The sequence below is a fragment of the Neltuma alba genome, unplaced genomic scaffold (genome assembly GCF_004799145.2).
Source record: "Neltuma alba isolate B1F8T4 unplaced genomic scaffold, ASM479914v2 tig00002406_pilon, whole genome shotgun sequence".
NCBI classification, from domain to species: Eukaryota; Viridiplantae; Streptophyta; class Magnoliopsida; order Fabales; family Fabaceae; genus Neltuma; species Neltuma alba.
The window spans coordinates 1-18,381 of record NW_021632852.1 but is presented as its reverse complement, the minus strand read 5'-3'; the positions used below and the strand labels follow the sequence as shown (position 1 = coordinate 18,381).

Sequence of the window (18,381 nt, the reverse complement as noted above, 5' to 3'; positions counted from 1 at the left end):
TTATTACTATCCCTCCCCTCCCCTCCTTGAACTAAACAAGGGATCATTAAATACCCTCCCCTCCCCTCCTTTTTAATCAAACCAAATAAGGTGAGGATGAAACCTCCCCTCACCTCTCCTACCCCTCCCTCCCCTCAAACCAAACAGGCCCTTAATCCAAGCAAGGGGTCAAAGAAGGTTATATATTCACGCTCTTCTGTGTCTCTCTTCGACTTCATAAAACGCAACCGTCAGTTTGATTTTATTTATTATCAATATCGTTACTAGCAGGCCAACTCTTCACGTTCGGGCTTTAAAGTCTGTATTACATACCAGTTTAACGCTGATATTAAATTAGTTATATAATAATGAATGGAAAGTTAAATTTAAATAACGAAATTATTATACGCACACACGGAATCAATTGAATTATGAGCCTTTTCCTTTCCGTGCGTTCTATGTGATCTAAAATTTATTTATAAAAAAATCACCTTGTTTTTTTTACCTGAATAAAAAGTCACCTTGTTTACAAATTATAAATGAAGTATGTTTTATTCCAAAGTTTGTACAAGACACGTGTGTGCAATCCAGTTAAACTTATTGACGGAAGATTCATGCATGTTGATGCCAGGTTTTTATTTTTTATTGGGCCAGAGCCATCCAGGTATTCGGGTGCTGGAAGCAATGAAAGCCCAGTGATAGGGGGGAAAACACCCAAAAGCTAAGGGCAGAAATTATCAACAAGAATTAATCCAATTAGTAAGAAGTTAGCTTACAAGTCATAAAATTGTGAGTTTAAATCTTGCTCTTGATATAAAAATTTTGCTAGTGGATAATCTGTAAGTAATTTTTTAAGTATTTTTTGAATCTGGACATAAGTTCTGCCTTGATAAATTCCGAGTCCAGCTCCTCTAAACTTTTAACTATAAAAAAAAAAAAAAACACAGGGATGGAAATTGAATGGCAAATCGAGGGCTTGAAAAAGGAGGGAGAACTGGTCCCTGCGGGCGGAAGCTGGCTATTGTCTCTATGTCTGAACTGTCCCATCTGCCCTTATCCTTTTTGGCACGATCCCCGCTACAGTTTTTTTCTCAAAACAAAAAAAACTCTGGAGATTAACTTATTTTAGGTAACTTTTACAAAATAAATACTTGATACGAGTTTTATTTCTTAAAGTGTACTTCGTTTACATGGTTCTCAAATACCCACGCCCAACCTTCAGCCCCAAAGCTACCGATATTTTTCTGTTTATCGATACATTATTATGTCTTAAATTACTCTGGCTCACTATGATTGTTTTTTTTTCTTTCCATTTATTATATATACCTTGTTGTTTTAGCCGCCTTTTCCACACACCTATCGACCTATTCAGCACAAATTATCAATACCCCAGCATTGGTTGAGCCGTTGAAGAGCGGAAGGCTGGCAGGTGCGAATCATCATAATTCTCTTTCTCATGCACACAGGGTTCTGAAAGTTTAAGCACACTTTGGGTGTTTGGTAGGCTGGAAAAAAAATTAAAATTTACTTTAATATAAATTGAAACAGCACCTTCTTTATCTATTTGTTTTAGATATTGTAAAACTATTTTTAAAATTTTGATTTATATTCAAGCACTTTTCATTTTGAGTCTTGTGTTTTTTTCTTCTCGTTCTTCCAACATGGGAATATCTAAAAACAGAACAGTCGCAGACAAATGGCAAATGGAATGGAACAGTAGAATAGGGACACTCTGGTGGGGGCAAAGACGAAATGGCCTAACAGAACATCAATCAAGCAGTCAAGCCTCATCCGCTTTGAATCTGATCGATGCTTTCATACATTCTCACACTGATAATACACGCAGTTTGCTTAGCTTGAAATTAAGTACTATCCCAAAAGTCTTTGAGAAAATCAGGAGGGGCAGGGGTTGTTTCGAGAAAATCAAAGGTTTGTCATTTGATCCAGAGGATAATTAGGAATTATTTCTTTAAAATAAAATGGAAGGTGGCCGGCTTCTTAATCGCGTGACACGAGGTTATATAGATGACATCCATCCATTTATTTTAAGAATAACAGAGCAGCATGCGACCCTTCAAAGTACATACGTCCTTGTTTTTGGGTATCTTCGAGTATGTTTTTTTTTTTTTACTGTATTTAATAAATTATACTTTGTTTTTATGATGCCATTATACTTTTTCGATCTCGCCCTCCTTGATCCGTCCGCTTTTTTCTTTTTATTATAGTTGCTGTTATTGTTATTATTAGCTCCGGTCCTAATTATATGATCTAGTTGGCTAATTTGAAGAGATTAAAAAAAGAAGTTAAATTAGTTATTTGTAATAAATATATGTTGTCTTTCCTAAAATATCATTACTAATCAACTATATTGACTACAATTATAATTATTAGAAGGACTACCTTGGGAAAAACTATATAAATATGAGAGACAAAGTGGATTGGGGTCTTATATTTAGGACTAAATAAAAATCAAACAGGGTCTTATATTAGGAACTGGAGGTAGTATTATTGATTATTGATTATTGATTATTGACTTCTGGGTTCCGTCCATGTCCCTTGGCAATTAATTAAATTAGTAAGCTACTATGGCCCGGATGATGGATGGATCCATTTCTTTCACCGTTCTTCATCATCTTCCTTGTTTCCACACTGGTTTGGCGTCAATATATATAACATGTTTAGGAGGAGAATTGTTCAAATATTATTTTAACATCCATCCACACTTATTTTCTGGCTTGGCTCTTTTACCATCGATCGCAACCGCCATATCTCACAATTCATTGATCCTGACATTTTTAATTAATGTTACTCCTATCATCCGAAAGTTGATGATTTGTGACATGGGAGTGTTATTAATGTGTATACATCCGAAAGTAGATAAGCCGTAATGTTATATACATACATATATATATATATATATATATATATATCACACCTCAATCTCTATGCAGCACATGCAAGAAAACGTGTCTAGTTAGTAATACTACCTCTGGTCCTTAATATAATACCCTATTTGACTTTTATTTTGGTCCTAAATATAAGACCCCAATTCACTTTGTCTCTCATATTTACTCAATTTTTTTAAAGATAATCCTTCTAATAATTATAGTTCTAGTTAACACACTTGATTAGCAAGGATATTTTAAGAAAGATAACACCTATTTAGGACAAATAACTAACTCAACTTACTTCATTAATCTCTTCAAATTAGTCAACTGGCTCTTATAATAAGGATCGGAGGTAGTATTATTTAGTGTAAAATAATAACATAAAATGGGAAGATTAAAGCATTAATTCAAAATAGATTAAGATAGCGACGAAAGCCGAGAGACGAATGGCGTATACCAGTGCAAGCTAGTTAATAGGAGGGCACCGAAAACAAACTCGAGGGCGAGGCATGCAGCTCTTGTGCGTAACGTGAATATGTATGTGCTTTGTGGTTACGTATGCAGATCAGAACAGACAGGGGGCGTGTGGCGTTTTCTTAGCGGACAAGGTTTTTGGTGCCGTTTATGCCACAAAACTAGAGCCTTGTTTTGCTTGTGATGGCCAGTGCAGAAATCATAATTTAACATAATCGTCCCAGCTAGCTTAAAACGGACAAAAAACCACGAATATATCACAACTTTATATCTTCTATCACAGAGCCTATAAACCGTGCGTGTTAAGGAATTTGATATGGATTTCCGTAGTCCTTACAGGCCTTTCAAATCCGCATATATGAGATTTGTTCACACATATAAATTTCTCTACCTTAGCTTGCAAGTAATAACCCCAGATCGAAGGTCTATTATTCTGTTTCTCTGGTAAGATATATATCAGATCAAGAAATCTGTGAATGATAAAAGATTAAATTAAATAAGATTTTAGTGCGTGGTGGTGGGGCATCTACTTTTGTTGAACTGTAGTTTCCCTGACCATATATATAGAGGGTTTTCACAAAAGAAGAAAAAAAATATACACGTGTAATGTGTTAGAGGAATTAAAGCAAAGCAATATCCACTCCACGAATCAAAGCATACAAAATCTCTGAGACCCATCGTAGCCTTCTGAGCTGATATTATTCGAGAATCAAGTTAGATATACGATGAACAATATAATGTCGGTGCATGCAGATGTTTGAGACTTACATGCGCAGCCAGGATCAACATACAAACTCTATCTCCGTCATTTGAACTGATTCCCAAACACTTAAAGGCATAAATTGAGTCTTGGAAAAAGGGGAGGGGTTGGAGGAAATGTCATCACCAAACAACATGAAATGGGACAAAACTCCTCCACATTTATCTTCAACACTGTAAAATTATTTCAAACAAACTACTACAAACACCCTCTAATCCGCTCGCAAAAAAGGAAGCAATGAATGAATGAACCTTTCATCTTGCTTTCTTGCACCTGTCATTCCTTAGCATATTGACAAAACGATAAAGTTTCTGCCCCTTCACACTCCTGCGGTTGCGTGGAGCTCCCTCTCCCTGTTTCATAAAAATAATAAAATTTTAGCTAGTAAATAAAAATTACCATTATTTTCCTCTGTTGGTTTAAAAAAAAATCGACAAATAGAATAAAAATTCACGAAAATTTTGTCAGCCCCAAAATATCAAATACATTGATATAATTTTTAACACGCTTTATGAAGTGTCGATCGCTAACCATTTTTAATTTGAACAGTGGAGTAATGTTTAGCACTAGCGGTAATGGAACCAGTTTTGGTGCTTATCACTTTGATGGGTATTTTAAGCTCATCAGATCTAGATTGTCCATATTTCATTTGAATGATTTTGATTTGATTTCTTTTTTATTTTTATTTGTTTAAAGTAATTATTTTAGTATATATATAGAATCTAAAATAAAAATAATCTTTTAACTATCATTCTTTTAAAAAATAGATTTTTCTATTTAAACATAATTAATTAAAGATTTTAACTCTGAACCATTTAAATCAAATATAGACAGTCCAGATCTAATTAGTTTAGAGTGCGCGCTGAAACTAGTTCCGGTGATAATAGACTAATAGCTGATTAATGACGAAGTTTTATTATTAGTACAGTAGAGTTAGAGTTATGTATATATATAGTACGTACTAGCTACCTTAACGATGTTACTAAACAAATTTTCACACACACACACACATATTAAAAAATACAGGGCACTGTAGAACTTCCGATCCCCTCGCTTAATAGGTTTACGTACTCAGTATTTGTGTAGCTTTATTCGGTGGTGTGGGGGCGTTGTGCATTTAGTCCTCCTCCAACCGGCGAACCGTCTAACTTCTCATTGGCATTCTATTATTTTGTTCAGGTCAAGGTGGTTGCCATTTAAATTAATTTCATAACACAAGTGCATATCGATAATAGTTAATGCTTTAATTCTATTCTCTCCCAGTTACCCAGTGCAGGTAGATATTTCTTTTTATGACACATGACCTTCCTTAAGTTTCCATATTCCTTTTTTTTTTTTTTGGCCAGCGCGCGTGTTAAGTTTCCATATTCAATGATGTTCTTCAATTAATATTTGTATGCCCACTCCACTTATTTCTTCTCTTCTTTTTTCCCCCACGTATATGGCTATGCGTGGTTCAATGAGCTAGCATTGCTTTGATTTTTTTTGTTTATGAAAAAGAAGAGGATGAAATCACATATTTTAAAATTTGGAAATTAAACAACAAAAGGAGGCATGAAGCGCAAAAGTTGAAACTGTGATTCTCCGTCAGAAGAATCCACGTGAATGGACGTATTCTAACATTAAAAAAGTTGCATGCGTGCATCCTTACACCAGAAATATTGCATGCATCCAATTGTATGATGACTTAATTTGATTCTGCGTCTCACGGTATGGTTAAGAGTGACTGTTCGCTGGTTAATGCGCTCATCGACTCGCACCTAAATCTAGGCACCTCACACACTCACTGAGGTTCAACAAGATGGGTTGAGAATGGGAAACAGTATCACTTCCGGTCAAAGATTAGTTTTAAATCTAAAATGACTTGATAATACTCTAAGTTATTAAAAAAAAAAAAAGTAAGATTGATGGACAAGGCAGGGAGAATATAATTAAATACAAAGCAGCGCTCCTAATTCGAGATCCTTCCAATCTGATGCAGTTTTCATGTGCTTCTCCAGGTCTATGCATGTCATTGATCGCTGTTCCACTTGTAATAATTTCATTAAAAATCAAAATTCAATTTTGCAAGTGTCCTTTTCAAATAGAGGATTTTGACAAAAAATTTAAATTTTATTTTGCTGCACCGATCGAGTGTGTTTAAAACTCAACATGTACACACACGCCGGAACTAGCGTGTGGGTATGCAAATGAACAGCATATCTTTAAATGCTTGACAATCTCGCGAGCTCACGGGTATTTATAGCGGAGACCAGAGAGGCTGCTACGCCATATGTCCACTGTCTATCCTCCAGCAGTTCCAACCAAGTTATCCTTCCCCTTCCCTCTTCTTACCATGACTTCACTTCCTCTTTTAATCCCTTCCTCTTCTCATCCCTTCTGCTCTCCACCGAAGCCGCCGGTGGCCGCTGGCAACTTCTCCATAATAGCATCGGCATTGTAGCCATGCACATGCAGTTACTGCACAACGACCGTGTCGTCATCTTCGACCGCACCGACTTTGGCTTCTCCAATCTATCCTTGCCTCTTGGCAAATGCCGCTACAACCCAAACGAGAAGGCTGTTAAGGTTGACTGCACTGCTCACTCCATCGAATACGACGTCGCCTCCAATACTTTCCGCCCTCTATTCGTCCAGACTGATGTCTGGTGCTCCTCTGGTTCCGTCACCCCCGACGGCCGTCTCGTTCAGACCGGCGGCTTCAACGACGGCGAACGTGCTGTCAGGGAGTTCAGTCCTTGCCCCACCTGTGACTGGCAGGAACAAAATGGCGCACTCGCTGCTCGCAGGTGGTACGCCACTAATCACATTCTGCCGGACGGACGCCAGATTATCGTCGGCGGCAGAAGGGCATTTAGCTACGAATTTTACCCCAAAACACCTGCTGCCAAAAATGCGTATAGTTTACCCTTTCTAGTGCAGACCAACGACCCCGGTGCCGAGAACAACTTGTACCCCTTCGTCTTCTTGAACGTGGACGGCAATTTGTTCATCTTCGCCAACAATCGAGCTATCCTGTTCGATTACAGGAAGAACAGAGTGGTCAAGACATTCCCGCAAATACCGGGAGGAGATCCGAGATGTTATCCGAGCGCCGGATCGGCAGTCTTGTTACCTTTGAGGAATTTGCGAAAGGCGTCGATCGAAGCGGAGGTTTTGATATGTGGCGGAGCCCCGAAAGGCTCCTTTAAGCAGGCGAACCAGAGTAGCAATTTCCTAGGAGCCTTGAATACCTGCGCTCGGATAAAAATAACCGACCCTAACCCGCAGTGGGTCACCGAGAAGATGCCCGGAGCCAGAGTGATGAACGACATGCTCATTCTCCCAAACGGCAACGTTTTGATAATCAATGGGGCAGCCATGGGCACGGCTGGATGGGAATTGGGGCGGAACCCCGTGTTGAACCCGCTTATTTACCGATCGAATAGCCCCCGGGGGTCTCGGTTCGTGTCCCAGAACCCGTCCAATATTCCGCGGGTTTACCACTCAACCGCAGTTTTGCTTCGGGACGGCCGAGTGCTCGTGGGAGGTAGCAATCCCCACACATATTATAATTTCACGAAAGTGTTATTTCCGACGGAGCTGAGGTTAGAGGCGTATTCTCCATGGTATTTGGAGGCAGAGTTTTCCAACGTACGTCCGAAGATTCTATCGCCTGCTTCTCAGACCAAGGTCACGTACGGTGGCAAGTTGGTGGTGAGATTCCAGGTGAGGGCAGCGTTAGCTCAAAATTCAGTGTCGGTGACGATGTTGGCGCCACCTTTTAACACGCACTCTTTCTCTATGAACCAGAGGCTGTTGGTGTTGGACGTTACTAAAGTATCTAACCTTGGAAATTTGACATACGGAGCGGAGGTTGTCACCCCTGCTTCGTCTGTCCTGGCGCCACCCGGTTTCTATCTGCTGTTTGTGGCTCATCAAGAAATTCCCAGCGACGGTATTTGGCTTCAAATACTGTGAAGTATGAACCAATTATTTGTATTAATATGGATACACACATATATATTAAATTTATTTATCTTCCATTTTAGCAAATCCATCTCCACGCCCTGAAAATTGAAATGATTCCTTGGCATGAACTCGCGAAAATTACAGCACACAGGTTTGTGCCTTTGATCACTTTATGGGGATGGGACGCTGAGGGTTTTTCCAATTTCATTTATGAAATTAATTCAAATTCGGGCGCCTTCTAATAATCACCCAACACAAAAATAAGAAGCAACGCACTGTTGCAAGTTACACATTCTTTTTTATTGAGAAAAAAGGCCACCGCTTGGATCTTCAATGGATGAGTTGGAGTGGGTGGATGTGAGGTATGGAATTTAATTTGGGACGGAGGGGTTTTCACTGCAAATGAAGTTCTGCAATTTACAGTGTGAACAAGAAAGCCTCGCTGGCACATGGGAAACGAGGGGACGTCACACTTGGACCTTACATTACAGTATTATCAGGATACGGAATATGTGTGGTTCAAAGTTCAAACATCACGAGCAACAGTAATACGTACTCCTGTGGGCGACATTGAACCAAAAAAAGAAAAAAACAAAAGAAAAGGGGATAGGAGAATGCGCGCGACCACATGGGAAATCTACAAAACGCTCTGCAGACAATAATTGGCTTTCTAAATGATTCATTGCTGTTTGTCTTGTGTCCAAAACACGACTAAGTAAAGGGGTCGTGGCACATTAGTTGCATGCCGATCTTTGTTTTTTTCGCAAGGGTGGGGGCGCAAAAGGGGTGGGGGTGAGGATTGAATTGCATTTTTTATTGTGCTGTGAAATTATGAAGCCAGTTCAATAACTAGCTTAGCGTTGTTGTTTAGAACTCTTGGGGTTAATTCCTCTTCAAGGGGAGGCGATGTTTTGGTCGAATTAAATCATGATTAGGAGGGTATCTCTTGCTTATAAGTTTATACTCAGTGAAGCAGTCACAAATCTCCCCAATACACTCAAGCACCCGAGACCGTTCCCTAATGTAGTCCCGCATCCTCATCGCCCAATTTAATCCATGAGATTCACGTTTTGATTTTAGTATTTTACTATACATACGCATCATCATCACATATAATTTGGCAACTACTTACGTTAATCAACCCGCATACATACATTTAAAAGTGTGTGGATGTGATGATCACATATCATCACACAGCCTGCGAATCAGAGAAAATACAGAGAATCGCCCCTTTTCTGGCATAGCTGAAGAAGCTAGCTACGAATTTGCTCTCCAGAGCTTGGAATATAGTGCAGATCTGATTTTTCACTTTAGAGGGAGATCAATCAAATAGCAAATCGATTAGCAAGATCAGGAGAAGGTATATTCAAGAATTTTTGCAACTGCTTCCTCTCATGGAGAGGAGGAGATTAAACCGTTCTGTGTGTGTTGTTTTTCTTCTCTCTTGAATATACGATGTGCTTTTCCATCACAAATAGTAATATACATGGTATGTTCTTACCTTTTCTAGCTCGATCTGGAAAATAATTAGAGACAGAGGACTTGTACATCACAGGTTCGCACATAACACTGTGTAAACAAGTTGCAGTTTGTCAGTAAGCACAGTGGAGGTTGCTTAATAAAGGGTAATAAATTATTCGAAGGAATACGTACTACGAAGAGGGCAATGGAAGGCCAGCCTGGCCCCCCACAAGCGCCCCGTGTTATGATGTTATCCCGATTCCCGCAGTTCTGTTTGCATACGGGACTCGGAAAGGAATGGAGTAGAATCGTTTAAACTCATCGTGGTTATTAGGCACCTGCTTCAAACTAAATATAAATACTCCTGTAAAATGTCAAATTATATTCATAAATTGCGATCACTACGGCTGAGCTCCCGTCTATTTTTTCTCTCTCTGCACTAGTGGTTTCTATGAAAATGTTTATTTGTCTCTCTGATCTTTATTACAAGTTTCAGTAAAATTTAAACATTGTGAGAGCAACTATATTTTTTTTCCTTCCAATTTTGGAGTAGTTATCTATGAAAATAAATATAATTTTTTTCCCTTTAAGATTGAATCCTTGAATTTGTCGGATGATCACTTTCATATCTTTTTTTTTTTACAATTTTTTGTTTAATAGTTGGTCATTTTCCCCCACCAATATTACAATTCAAAAAAGGCATCATCCCTGTGAAGTTCAAAATAAAACCATTAAGTTGGTTTGTAAAATAATACCCCTCATTCTAACTAAATTACACGGTTTAAAAAAAATTAAAAGTAATAAATATGTAAGAAGCAGACTTTTTTTCTTCCAAGCATATTTTATTTATAAAAAGCAAATAAGAGTGAGAAAAGATGAAAAAAAAATGTAGTATGCTAGCTTGCCAACCTTTTAATTAATGCAATATGTAAAAACACTTTAAATGTTCAGATAACCACAAAGTAGGATTCTTATAAAAAAAATTAATACAATTCAAATTTCAGGCTCTTATAAAAATGACAGAAGGAAGTGTACAATGCCACCAAACGAGATTTAATTATGGCAACATGCATTCATATTTTACCAATCGTGCAGTTATCAATAATCAATAATTAAGATAATATGCATACAAGTTATATTATATTATCGGGAGTTACGTAATACTCCTCCGGTCCTTAATGTAGGATCCAGTTGTTGAGTTGGTTTTGGTCCTAAATATAAGACCCATTTCTCATATTTATCAATTTCTCTAAATTACCCTATGAATACTCTATCAACCATAATCAAGTAGAAGGGGGAAAGAAGGTATTAAGAAAGATGATTATGGTGTTTTAGGAAAAACGTGTCACATTTCTTATAATTAACTAACTTACCTAACTTCCTTAATTTAATCAAATTAGTTAAATGGGTCTTATATTAAGGACCGGATGAGTAATTTTTCATGATCCGTAGATATATTCTGTATTCTTTAGTCTTCCAGTCCCTGTTACGGGGTTTTTTGGAGATGCATGTCGGTGTCTAAGTTGAGCTAATTTCAGGCCAAGCACTACTTTTCTTCGAGTTACAACTACATGAAAATGGCCAGCTTCAAGTTAATTACCTAATTTCCTGGTGACAGCGACATTTTATATCATTTATTACTCTTTTAGTACTTAATATAAGAGCTAATTGTTGAGTTGGTTTTGGTTTTAAACATAAACTCATTTCTTATATTTATTAATTTTTCTCTAAATTATCTCTATGGATACTTCCTCAACCATGATCAAGTAGAAGAGGAAGAAGGGGTATTAAAAAAGATGATTATGGTATCTTAGAAAAAACGTGTCACATTTCTTATAATTAACTAATTTACCTAACTTTCTTAATCTAATTAAATTGATTAAATAGGTCTTATATTAAGAATCGGAAAAGTATATTTTTTGCTCGAAATTAAACAGGTTAAGTCATGTGAATAATGAGTGGGGTCCAAACTCGAAGAAAATTGGCGAGGGATGGACCGATCTACACGAGCAGCAGAGAGAGGGAGAGAGCAGCGCTGGGCGTGGGATGCTTCGTCGTCATTCAGAACGGTGGGCCGCGTGGAGTTCGGTGGACGCGGAAGCCCAAGGGGTTTCGTTTGAGTCAGCATTTGCTAGCCCAGTGTATAAAAAATCTAAAATCTGGTTTCCCGGTCAGATCTGACTTGGCTTTTTAATGAAATTCTGGCTTTCTTCATAATTATATTTGCTGCCAAATTTGGAAGTATAGACGAGAAGAGTAGCGGCGATGAAGATGAAGACAATGGCTTACTCGTCAAATTTTTATTAGAAAACCGAGGTGAAATAGCTAGTGACTTTATTTGTGAGCTGTAAAAACACGTATATATTTAACGAATAATTTAATATTATATCGTGAACCGCACGATTTTTTTCAAGAGAATTCGAAAAGCTTTGTTTTTTCAGCCATCATCTTATATTTCATACTACCGGTATTGACCAGTCCTGTTTTAAGTATTGTTAATTAAGCTTGTTCGATCTCCCAGTATAGTTTTTTTTTAAAAGCTATTTAAGCCTAACTTAATTCATCTATAAAATTTTAAGCCATTTATGTGTACGAGAAAATAATAACAGGTTTAATGATTAATTAATAGCACATATACGCTACGATGAACGAATTTCAAATCACTCTAACCATACAACTACATTTTTTTTTAACAATAAGCAGTTGCAGGAATCAGAGACAAGTATGTTTAAGGATATGGATATTCTCTCTACTTCAATCTAAATTAGATATTCGTAGCATGCAACGAACACCACAGGCAGTTGTTTATTAAAAGCTTTCCGACAATTTATCCTAAGCTCTTGAATCTTGTTGAGTACGTGGAAATGCATTAAATAAACAAAAATCAAGGAGAACCCTTGGAAGAAACAGAACAGGACTACATGTCCCGTGAAATAATGCGTGGGTATTGATGTGAGATCCCCCCCTCCCCCCCCCCCCCCAAAAAAAAAGAAAAAAGAGGCTAAGTTCAGGAGGAGTTTGCATTGTCCACAGATCACAATTTAGATATTGAAACCTAGCTACCGAACAACGTTAGTTAAGTGTTAGCCTAACCAGTATAAACAGTGAACAAGTGTAACTACTTGGAGACCGTAATTTGTGCTTGAAAGTTGAATCCATGATAGATCACTGATTTTGAGACCTAGTTAAATTATTTACGCATTTTTTAAATTTTATTATTTTGAGAAATTCTCACGGATTAATCTGACTTAATAAATATAAGTGTCAAGAAATTGACGAAGGATTACTAAGTCTTGAAATTTAGGGCAACTGCACTACTTGGTGAAAAGTGAAGGAAAAACTGTGGAGATTTCTCATATCCACGTGATTTGCAAATTAAAGCATCCTCATTACTACCGGATCCGTGAGAAATAACGATTGAGAGGCTGCAAGAAAAAATTTTCATGCTCCATTGCTCATTCTGCTTCTTTATGTTTCTTTTTTTTTTTTTTTTTTTTATAATCATAACATGCCAATTATATTTGTCACAAAGAGTTCAAACTTCTCCATACCTGGTTACTATATTTTTAACTGGACTATAAAATCTCAACTATTTTTTCTTCTTCTTCAATCTATTATCTTGAGTCTTTTTCATGGGAAATAAAGACCCACGAAAGATAGCACCAAACTCTAGTCTAATCACGCATGTTTCCATGATCGTGGAACTTCTCTGAAAAAATTCTCTGACATTTAGTAGGTGTATATCAGAAAGATCAACAAAAATTACTTCCATACTTTACTAGATAAAATTCTTCTTATATGTACGCATACATAAAATAATTGAAACTGAATGCCACCTTAATATTGTGAATAAAATTTCATGAGGAGTTATCACGAACTATAATCATATGAGAAATTTTTGCAAGAAAATCTATATTTTCTTGTAATCTATTTGACCTGATATCAACGTTCACCTATCTTCAAAATATACATTTAATATATTAAATACTATAAACACACAATGGCGGGAATATATGAAAAAAAAAAGCTAGCTAATACAATCATGTTTGGGCCTAAAAGAGCATAGGTGACGAGACCCACATCTCCAGACGCGCTCCTTTCATAGTCTGCTAGACGGGGAAGAAACCAACTACAGTTTGCTAATTCATCCCTGCCCAGATCGACATATGAGAAAGGAAATTAGTATTTCGTTTAGAGCCAATCCAAAGAAAATTCGTATTGATACATTGCACAGGGTTCAAATATCAAAGACACAGCATTAAATAAAATGCCATTACATGGTCATATGATTGTGAGGGTAAAATCTAAATTTGATGCGGACTTTGATTGAGAGGAAATCTTAAAATATTTTGTTTTCATCGTCGGGAGAGGCCATGTGGGCATTTTTTTAAGTGCATTCCTCGTGGGGACGAATAAAAATGCAAATAGTAGATACAATAATATTAGGTAGAATCTTCCCTTACGAAAGGCGGAGATAAAGGAATATATAAAACCGCGTCCCAATGCAATGACACTGCTGGGGAAGTATTTATAGAGAGGAGTTACGCATTGGTCAAAACTAAAGACTCAATCTTCATCGTCCAAACTCCAAAGTATCTGAGCCGGAGCCTCCGTAGACGGCCTTCAGCGACATTTCTTAAGTGAGAGTTCAGCTCTGTTGCCCTGCACAGCTCTGTTATCGCTGGCCGCCACTTCCCCCGCGGATTTTGCCTTGCCGGTTTTGAATGTACGAGTCTCCCTTCTGGGTGGTCATCTTGCTCGTGCACTCTACCCCGGGCTTTTCGATTTTTGCTGCTACGAGATAGGGCTTCGATATATTAATCAGGTAGAGAATCTAAGCCACTTATATGACTGTCAATTAGTTGCAATTCGGCTATTGTTGCCCACTCTGAACTTCTTCTGATATATGAATACTTTCGAATATAGACCCTGTAAGTCAATGGAAGGTAATCAAAGCATCGACGCCGGCAGTACGGGTATGCAGCGAATCAGTTCCGCATTTGTTTCCTCCTCGGGTGCTACTCCGAGGCCACAGAACCGATTCGGTGCTCCCGGTCCCAATTTCAGTGCCTCTCAAATGGGTGCGCCTGCGTTTCTGATGCAACAAAACTTGAGTCCTGAGAATCTGAAACCTGGTATACCTCCATCCCACCCTAATATCCCAACGTCTCCGCATTATTCCCCAATTTCAGAGTTCCAATCAGCTTCCCAGCAATTACGTTCCCCGAATATGAGACCGCGCTCTTCCCATTCACGGTCTTTGTCTCAACAATCATTTTTTTCCCCGGATTGCTTGCCTCCATTGAGTCCTTCCCTTTATTGTGAGCCCTCGGCAACCCCTCTTTCTAACTCGATTTCCACAGACGTGTCCATGGAAGAAAGTGTGGTTAACTCTCATGGCCCCGGCATTTCTATGCCCGTCAATAGGGATCACACCTTTCAGGCTGGTCCTAGTGTTCTTCCTCGTAAAGGGCACAGGCGCTCCTGCAGTGATACTCCGTTAGGAATCTCTGGCTTCATTCAATCTTCTCCTCAGTTGCTTCCCTCTCCTGCCTGGATGAATTTGGACAGTTCAATTTCTAGAGGAGAGAGCTCGGGATTGCAGAAGCCAATTCAGTTGGTAAAAAAGGAGCCAAAAAAGGACGAGGGTCAAGTTGATCGTTACAATGCAAAACCTTTAGGTGAGAGGAAAGAGGATGTGATGGATGATTTAATTAGCGTGTATATGAATTTGGACAACTCTGATAGTTTGAACGTATCTGGTGCGGAAGAATCGAAGACTTTTGAAAGCAGTGATAATGAAGCTGAGAGTCTCGTAAGTGGAAAAACAACCTCTACGCAAGGGGCAACTTCGGGCTTTGTGGAGGAAAGGAGGGAAGGAATCAAGAGGAGTTCTAATGGGGATATTGCACCAGGTTCTCGACATCGGAGAAGTTTTTCCTTGGATAGTTCTATAGGGAATTTGCACATTGGAGATGAATCACCGAAACTTCCTCCATTGGGGAATGGAGTTGGTCAGCGCTCACCTAGCAATTCGGGAGATGGTAAAACATCTGAAATCAACATGGAGTTGAGAAATGGTGAATTCACTGAACTGGAGCTAAAAAAAATAATGGAAAACGATAAACTTGCTGAGATTGCTTTGTCAGATCCCAAGCGTGCAAAAAGGTATTATATTTCTTGTGCTTTTCCCCTCACCTTTTTTAATCTCCTCGCATTAAGATTAAGATTTAAAACTATAATAGCTCATGATGCTTCTTATATATGCTCCCAGAATATTGGCTAATCGTCAATCAGCTGCTCGATCCAAGGAGCGGAAGGTGCAGTACATTGCTGAACTGGAGCACAAGGTGCAAACTCTTCAGTCAGAGACAACCACAATGTCTACTCAATTTACCAAATTGCAGGTGGGCACCTTCTATGATGGGCTTATGTTCTCTTTTCCATTTTAACTTTCTCAACTATATTTTAGTTTTTATGAAGCTAGTTTTCATAAATCATGCTCATGACTCCCGATTCTGTGTTTTTGTGCTTGTTGCCAGCGGGATAACTCACAGCTTAAAACCGAGAATAGTGAGTTGAAATTCCGACTTCAAGCCATGGAGCAACAGTCCCAGCTGAAAGATGGTTTGTATATGCCCTTTTTTCTGCTATTTGGTTTTGGTCTGCTGAATCCCACTACCTACTCAGATTGGATGTTTTTTATGTGAACTTTCCCATGAAATAATTAAATGTATGGGATGATGTACATTGATTGTTTTTTTCAAGCATTCATAATATTTACTTTATGGCAAAGCTTGTGTAAGGATAGCTCTGCATACTTTTGGTTGTACTGATTTTCTTCTTATTTTGTAATGCACTGTATTCTTCCTTAAGGCATGTTACTTAATCATTCTATATGACCATTTCTGTTTCTTTACACTTGCCTGGGACAGGCATATCTGTTTTAATGTTGTCAAGTACCTGCAAATTTTGGATTCCAAGAGAATCTTTCACTAACGCTATTGATTACCCTTTAAGCTTCACTTTTAGTTCTTGTTTGGTTTGAAGAAGCCCCTCTAAACTGCATGTCAAGATTTCCAGGGTGATATTTTTTTTTGGCAAGTGTTTTCATTCATAGATGGACTACGTTAGCTGCTCATAATAGGGGAAACATGACCTCCTACTGATGTGCTGTGGGTTATACTAGTAGTAATTCGTACTTGGCAGTTAAGGCATCAATGAATAAGTGCATGCTCCGGTTAATTTTGCTATTTCCTGTTCTGAATTTTTTTCTGCAGTTGCAGGTCCTTTGCTTTTATATTTCTAAATTTAACAGGATACTATAATGTCTTATAAAGCGTGATAGTATTTCATTTAAATAACTGTTTTGCGTCCCTGTTTGAGCAGCTCTGAATGAGACCTTAACTGCTGAAGTCCAGCGTTTGAGGCTTGCAGTCACGGAACTTGGTGGAGAGTCTATTCTCTCGGGTTGCATAGCTCGCCAACGTGCTATAAATCAACAAAGGTTCCAATTGCAACACGAGCAGCCTGGCCAGCTCAAACGTCCAGAAATGCAAAATCAGCCTCAGGGGGAGACCCAGACTCAGTCGCACTAGAGTCAAACGTAATGAACTGGATGTGCTGGAACATAGATAGCTGGTCGTTCTCTAGTCAAAACTACATTTAGTTCCTTTAGGAAATGGGTGGCATTAGTTTTCTTTTTATATTTTAATTAGTCTATACATCAGCTCTATTTAATTAATTAATTTGTAAGCTTCACCCGTTATAAAATATATGCGCGGAATAGTTTCTTGTTTTAGTAGTGGTCGTGTCATGACTGTAATTTCGACCAATTATATACTCCGTTTCTTCACAGTGTTAATTTGTTCCGCATTTAGAGAGACCAAAAAATTTGAGAGCAATAGTCTTAGGGCACTGTCTATGTGGACGTGCACGAGTGTTGGCGAAAGCGGACTATTGGGCTTTTTTTTTTTTTGGGTAGAAATCAGTTTGTGCTTGCTGTTGAGCTGCCAAGGGTTGCGATCATTTGGTGGTGTGGCATCTAGGGGCGTTTTGAAGTTTGTTTCTTTGGGACCCGAGTGGGAGAACAAGTGAACACAATATAAGATAGCTGAGAGGGAAGCAGGAAGCCCGCTTGCCCAAAATGGAGGTAGAATTACTTTAGAACCCCAGCTGTGTGACTCAATTGGCATTTTTAGTCATTGAGTTTGAGCTCTCTCTGCCTTTTCCTAAGGTGCCATAGCTTTCACCACTATCATGAGACTTGAGCTTCAGTCTTCTTACCAGTGCGAGACTTTTTCTTCCTTGATCGCTGAGCAAAGACTTTTTTGTTCCCCACAGGTGTTTTGGAATACTCCCAAAATCATTTGAAAAAAACTGTTTTGACAAAATTATTTTATATACTTAGTTCGCACAATATTTATTTTATATATTATAAAATCATGATTCAGTTTTATTCAAATACTCCTGTTCAAAAAAGCTGCATCTATGTTGATTTTATAATTCCGAGGAATATTCCTGAATTCCTTGGTAGTTACCGGATCTGATTTCTGAGACATATGGGACCTCCGTGTGATTTTGTCCGAGGGATGCCAACGGAATTCAGATTTTCGATGGCTTTTCCCCTTCGTTCCTTTTGGAGAACAGGGGGATAGAACAATTTACTCAGTAATTTTTTTGGCCCCATTCACCCATGCGTAGAATTTGTACCTTACCATGGGACAGGGAAAGCCTGCCATATTTCAAGGAGTCAACAGACAAAAGGGTAACAAGTGAAAGAAAATGCTAAGCAATAACAAAGAAACTCTATTAAATTTTTTTTTTCGGTAACAACTCTTCATTAAACTTGACTCAACTGATTTTATT

General features: G+C 38.3%; 2 protein-coding genes across 4 annotated transcripts; both read left to right on the top strand.

The window, feature by feature from the left end:
• Nucleotides 1–6,309: 6,309 nt before the first annotated feature.
• Nucleotides 6,310–8,126, top strand: LOC114725671 (aldehyde oxidase GLOX-like). Its single transcript, XM_028912208.1, has 2 exons — nucleotides 6,310–7,809; nucleotides 7,894–8,126. The coding sequence occupies exons 1-2, from the start codon at nucleotides 6,310–6,312 to the stop codon at nucleotides 8,059–8,061; spliced, it is 1,668 nt and encodes a 555-aa protein (XP_028768041.1). The 3' UTR covers nucleotides 8,062–8,126.
• Nucleotides 8,127–14,053: 5,927 nt separating this feature from the next.
• LOC114725653 (uncharacterized) lies at nucleotides 14,054–17,314 on the top strand. 3 transcript variants are annotated; one of them, XM_028912188.1, is made up of 5 exons: nucleotides 14,054–14,338; nucleotides 14,440–15,681; nucleotides 15,788–15,920; nucleotides 16,056–16,140; nucleotides 16,903–17,314. In XM_028912188.1, the coding sequence occupies exons 2-5, from the start codon at nucleotides 14,453–14,455 to the stop codon at nucleotides 17,109–17,111; spliced, it is 1,656 nt and encodes a 551-aa protein (XP_028768021.1). In that variant the 5' UTR covers nucleotides 14,054–14,338; nucleotides 14,440–14,452; the 3' UTR covers nucleotides 17,112–17,314. The 3 variants fall into 3 exon arrangements, with proteins under 3 accessions (XP_028768021.1, XP_028768030.1, XP_028768015.1); XM_028912197.1 differs by having other exon boundaries at nucleotides 14,081–14,338; nucleotides 14,428–15,681; XM_028912182.1 differs by lacking the exon at nucleotides 14,054–14,338 and having other exon boundaries at nucleotides 14,345–15,681.
• Nucleotides 17,315–18,381: the final 1,067 nt, after the last annotated feature.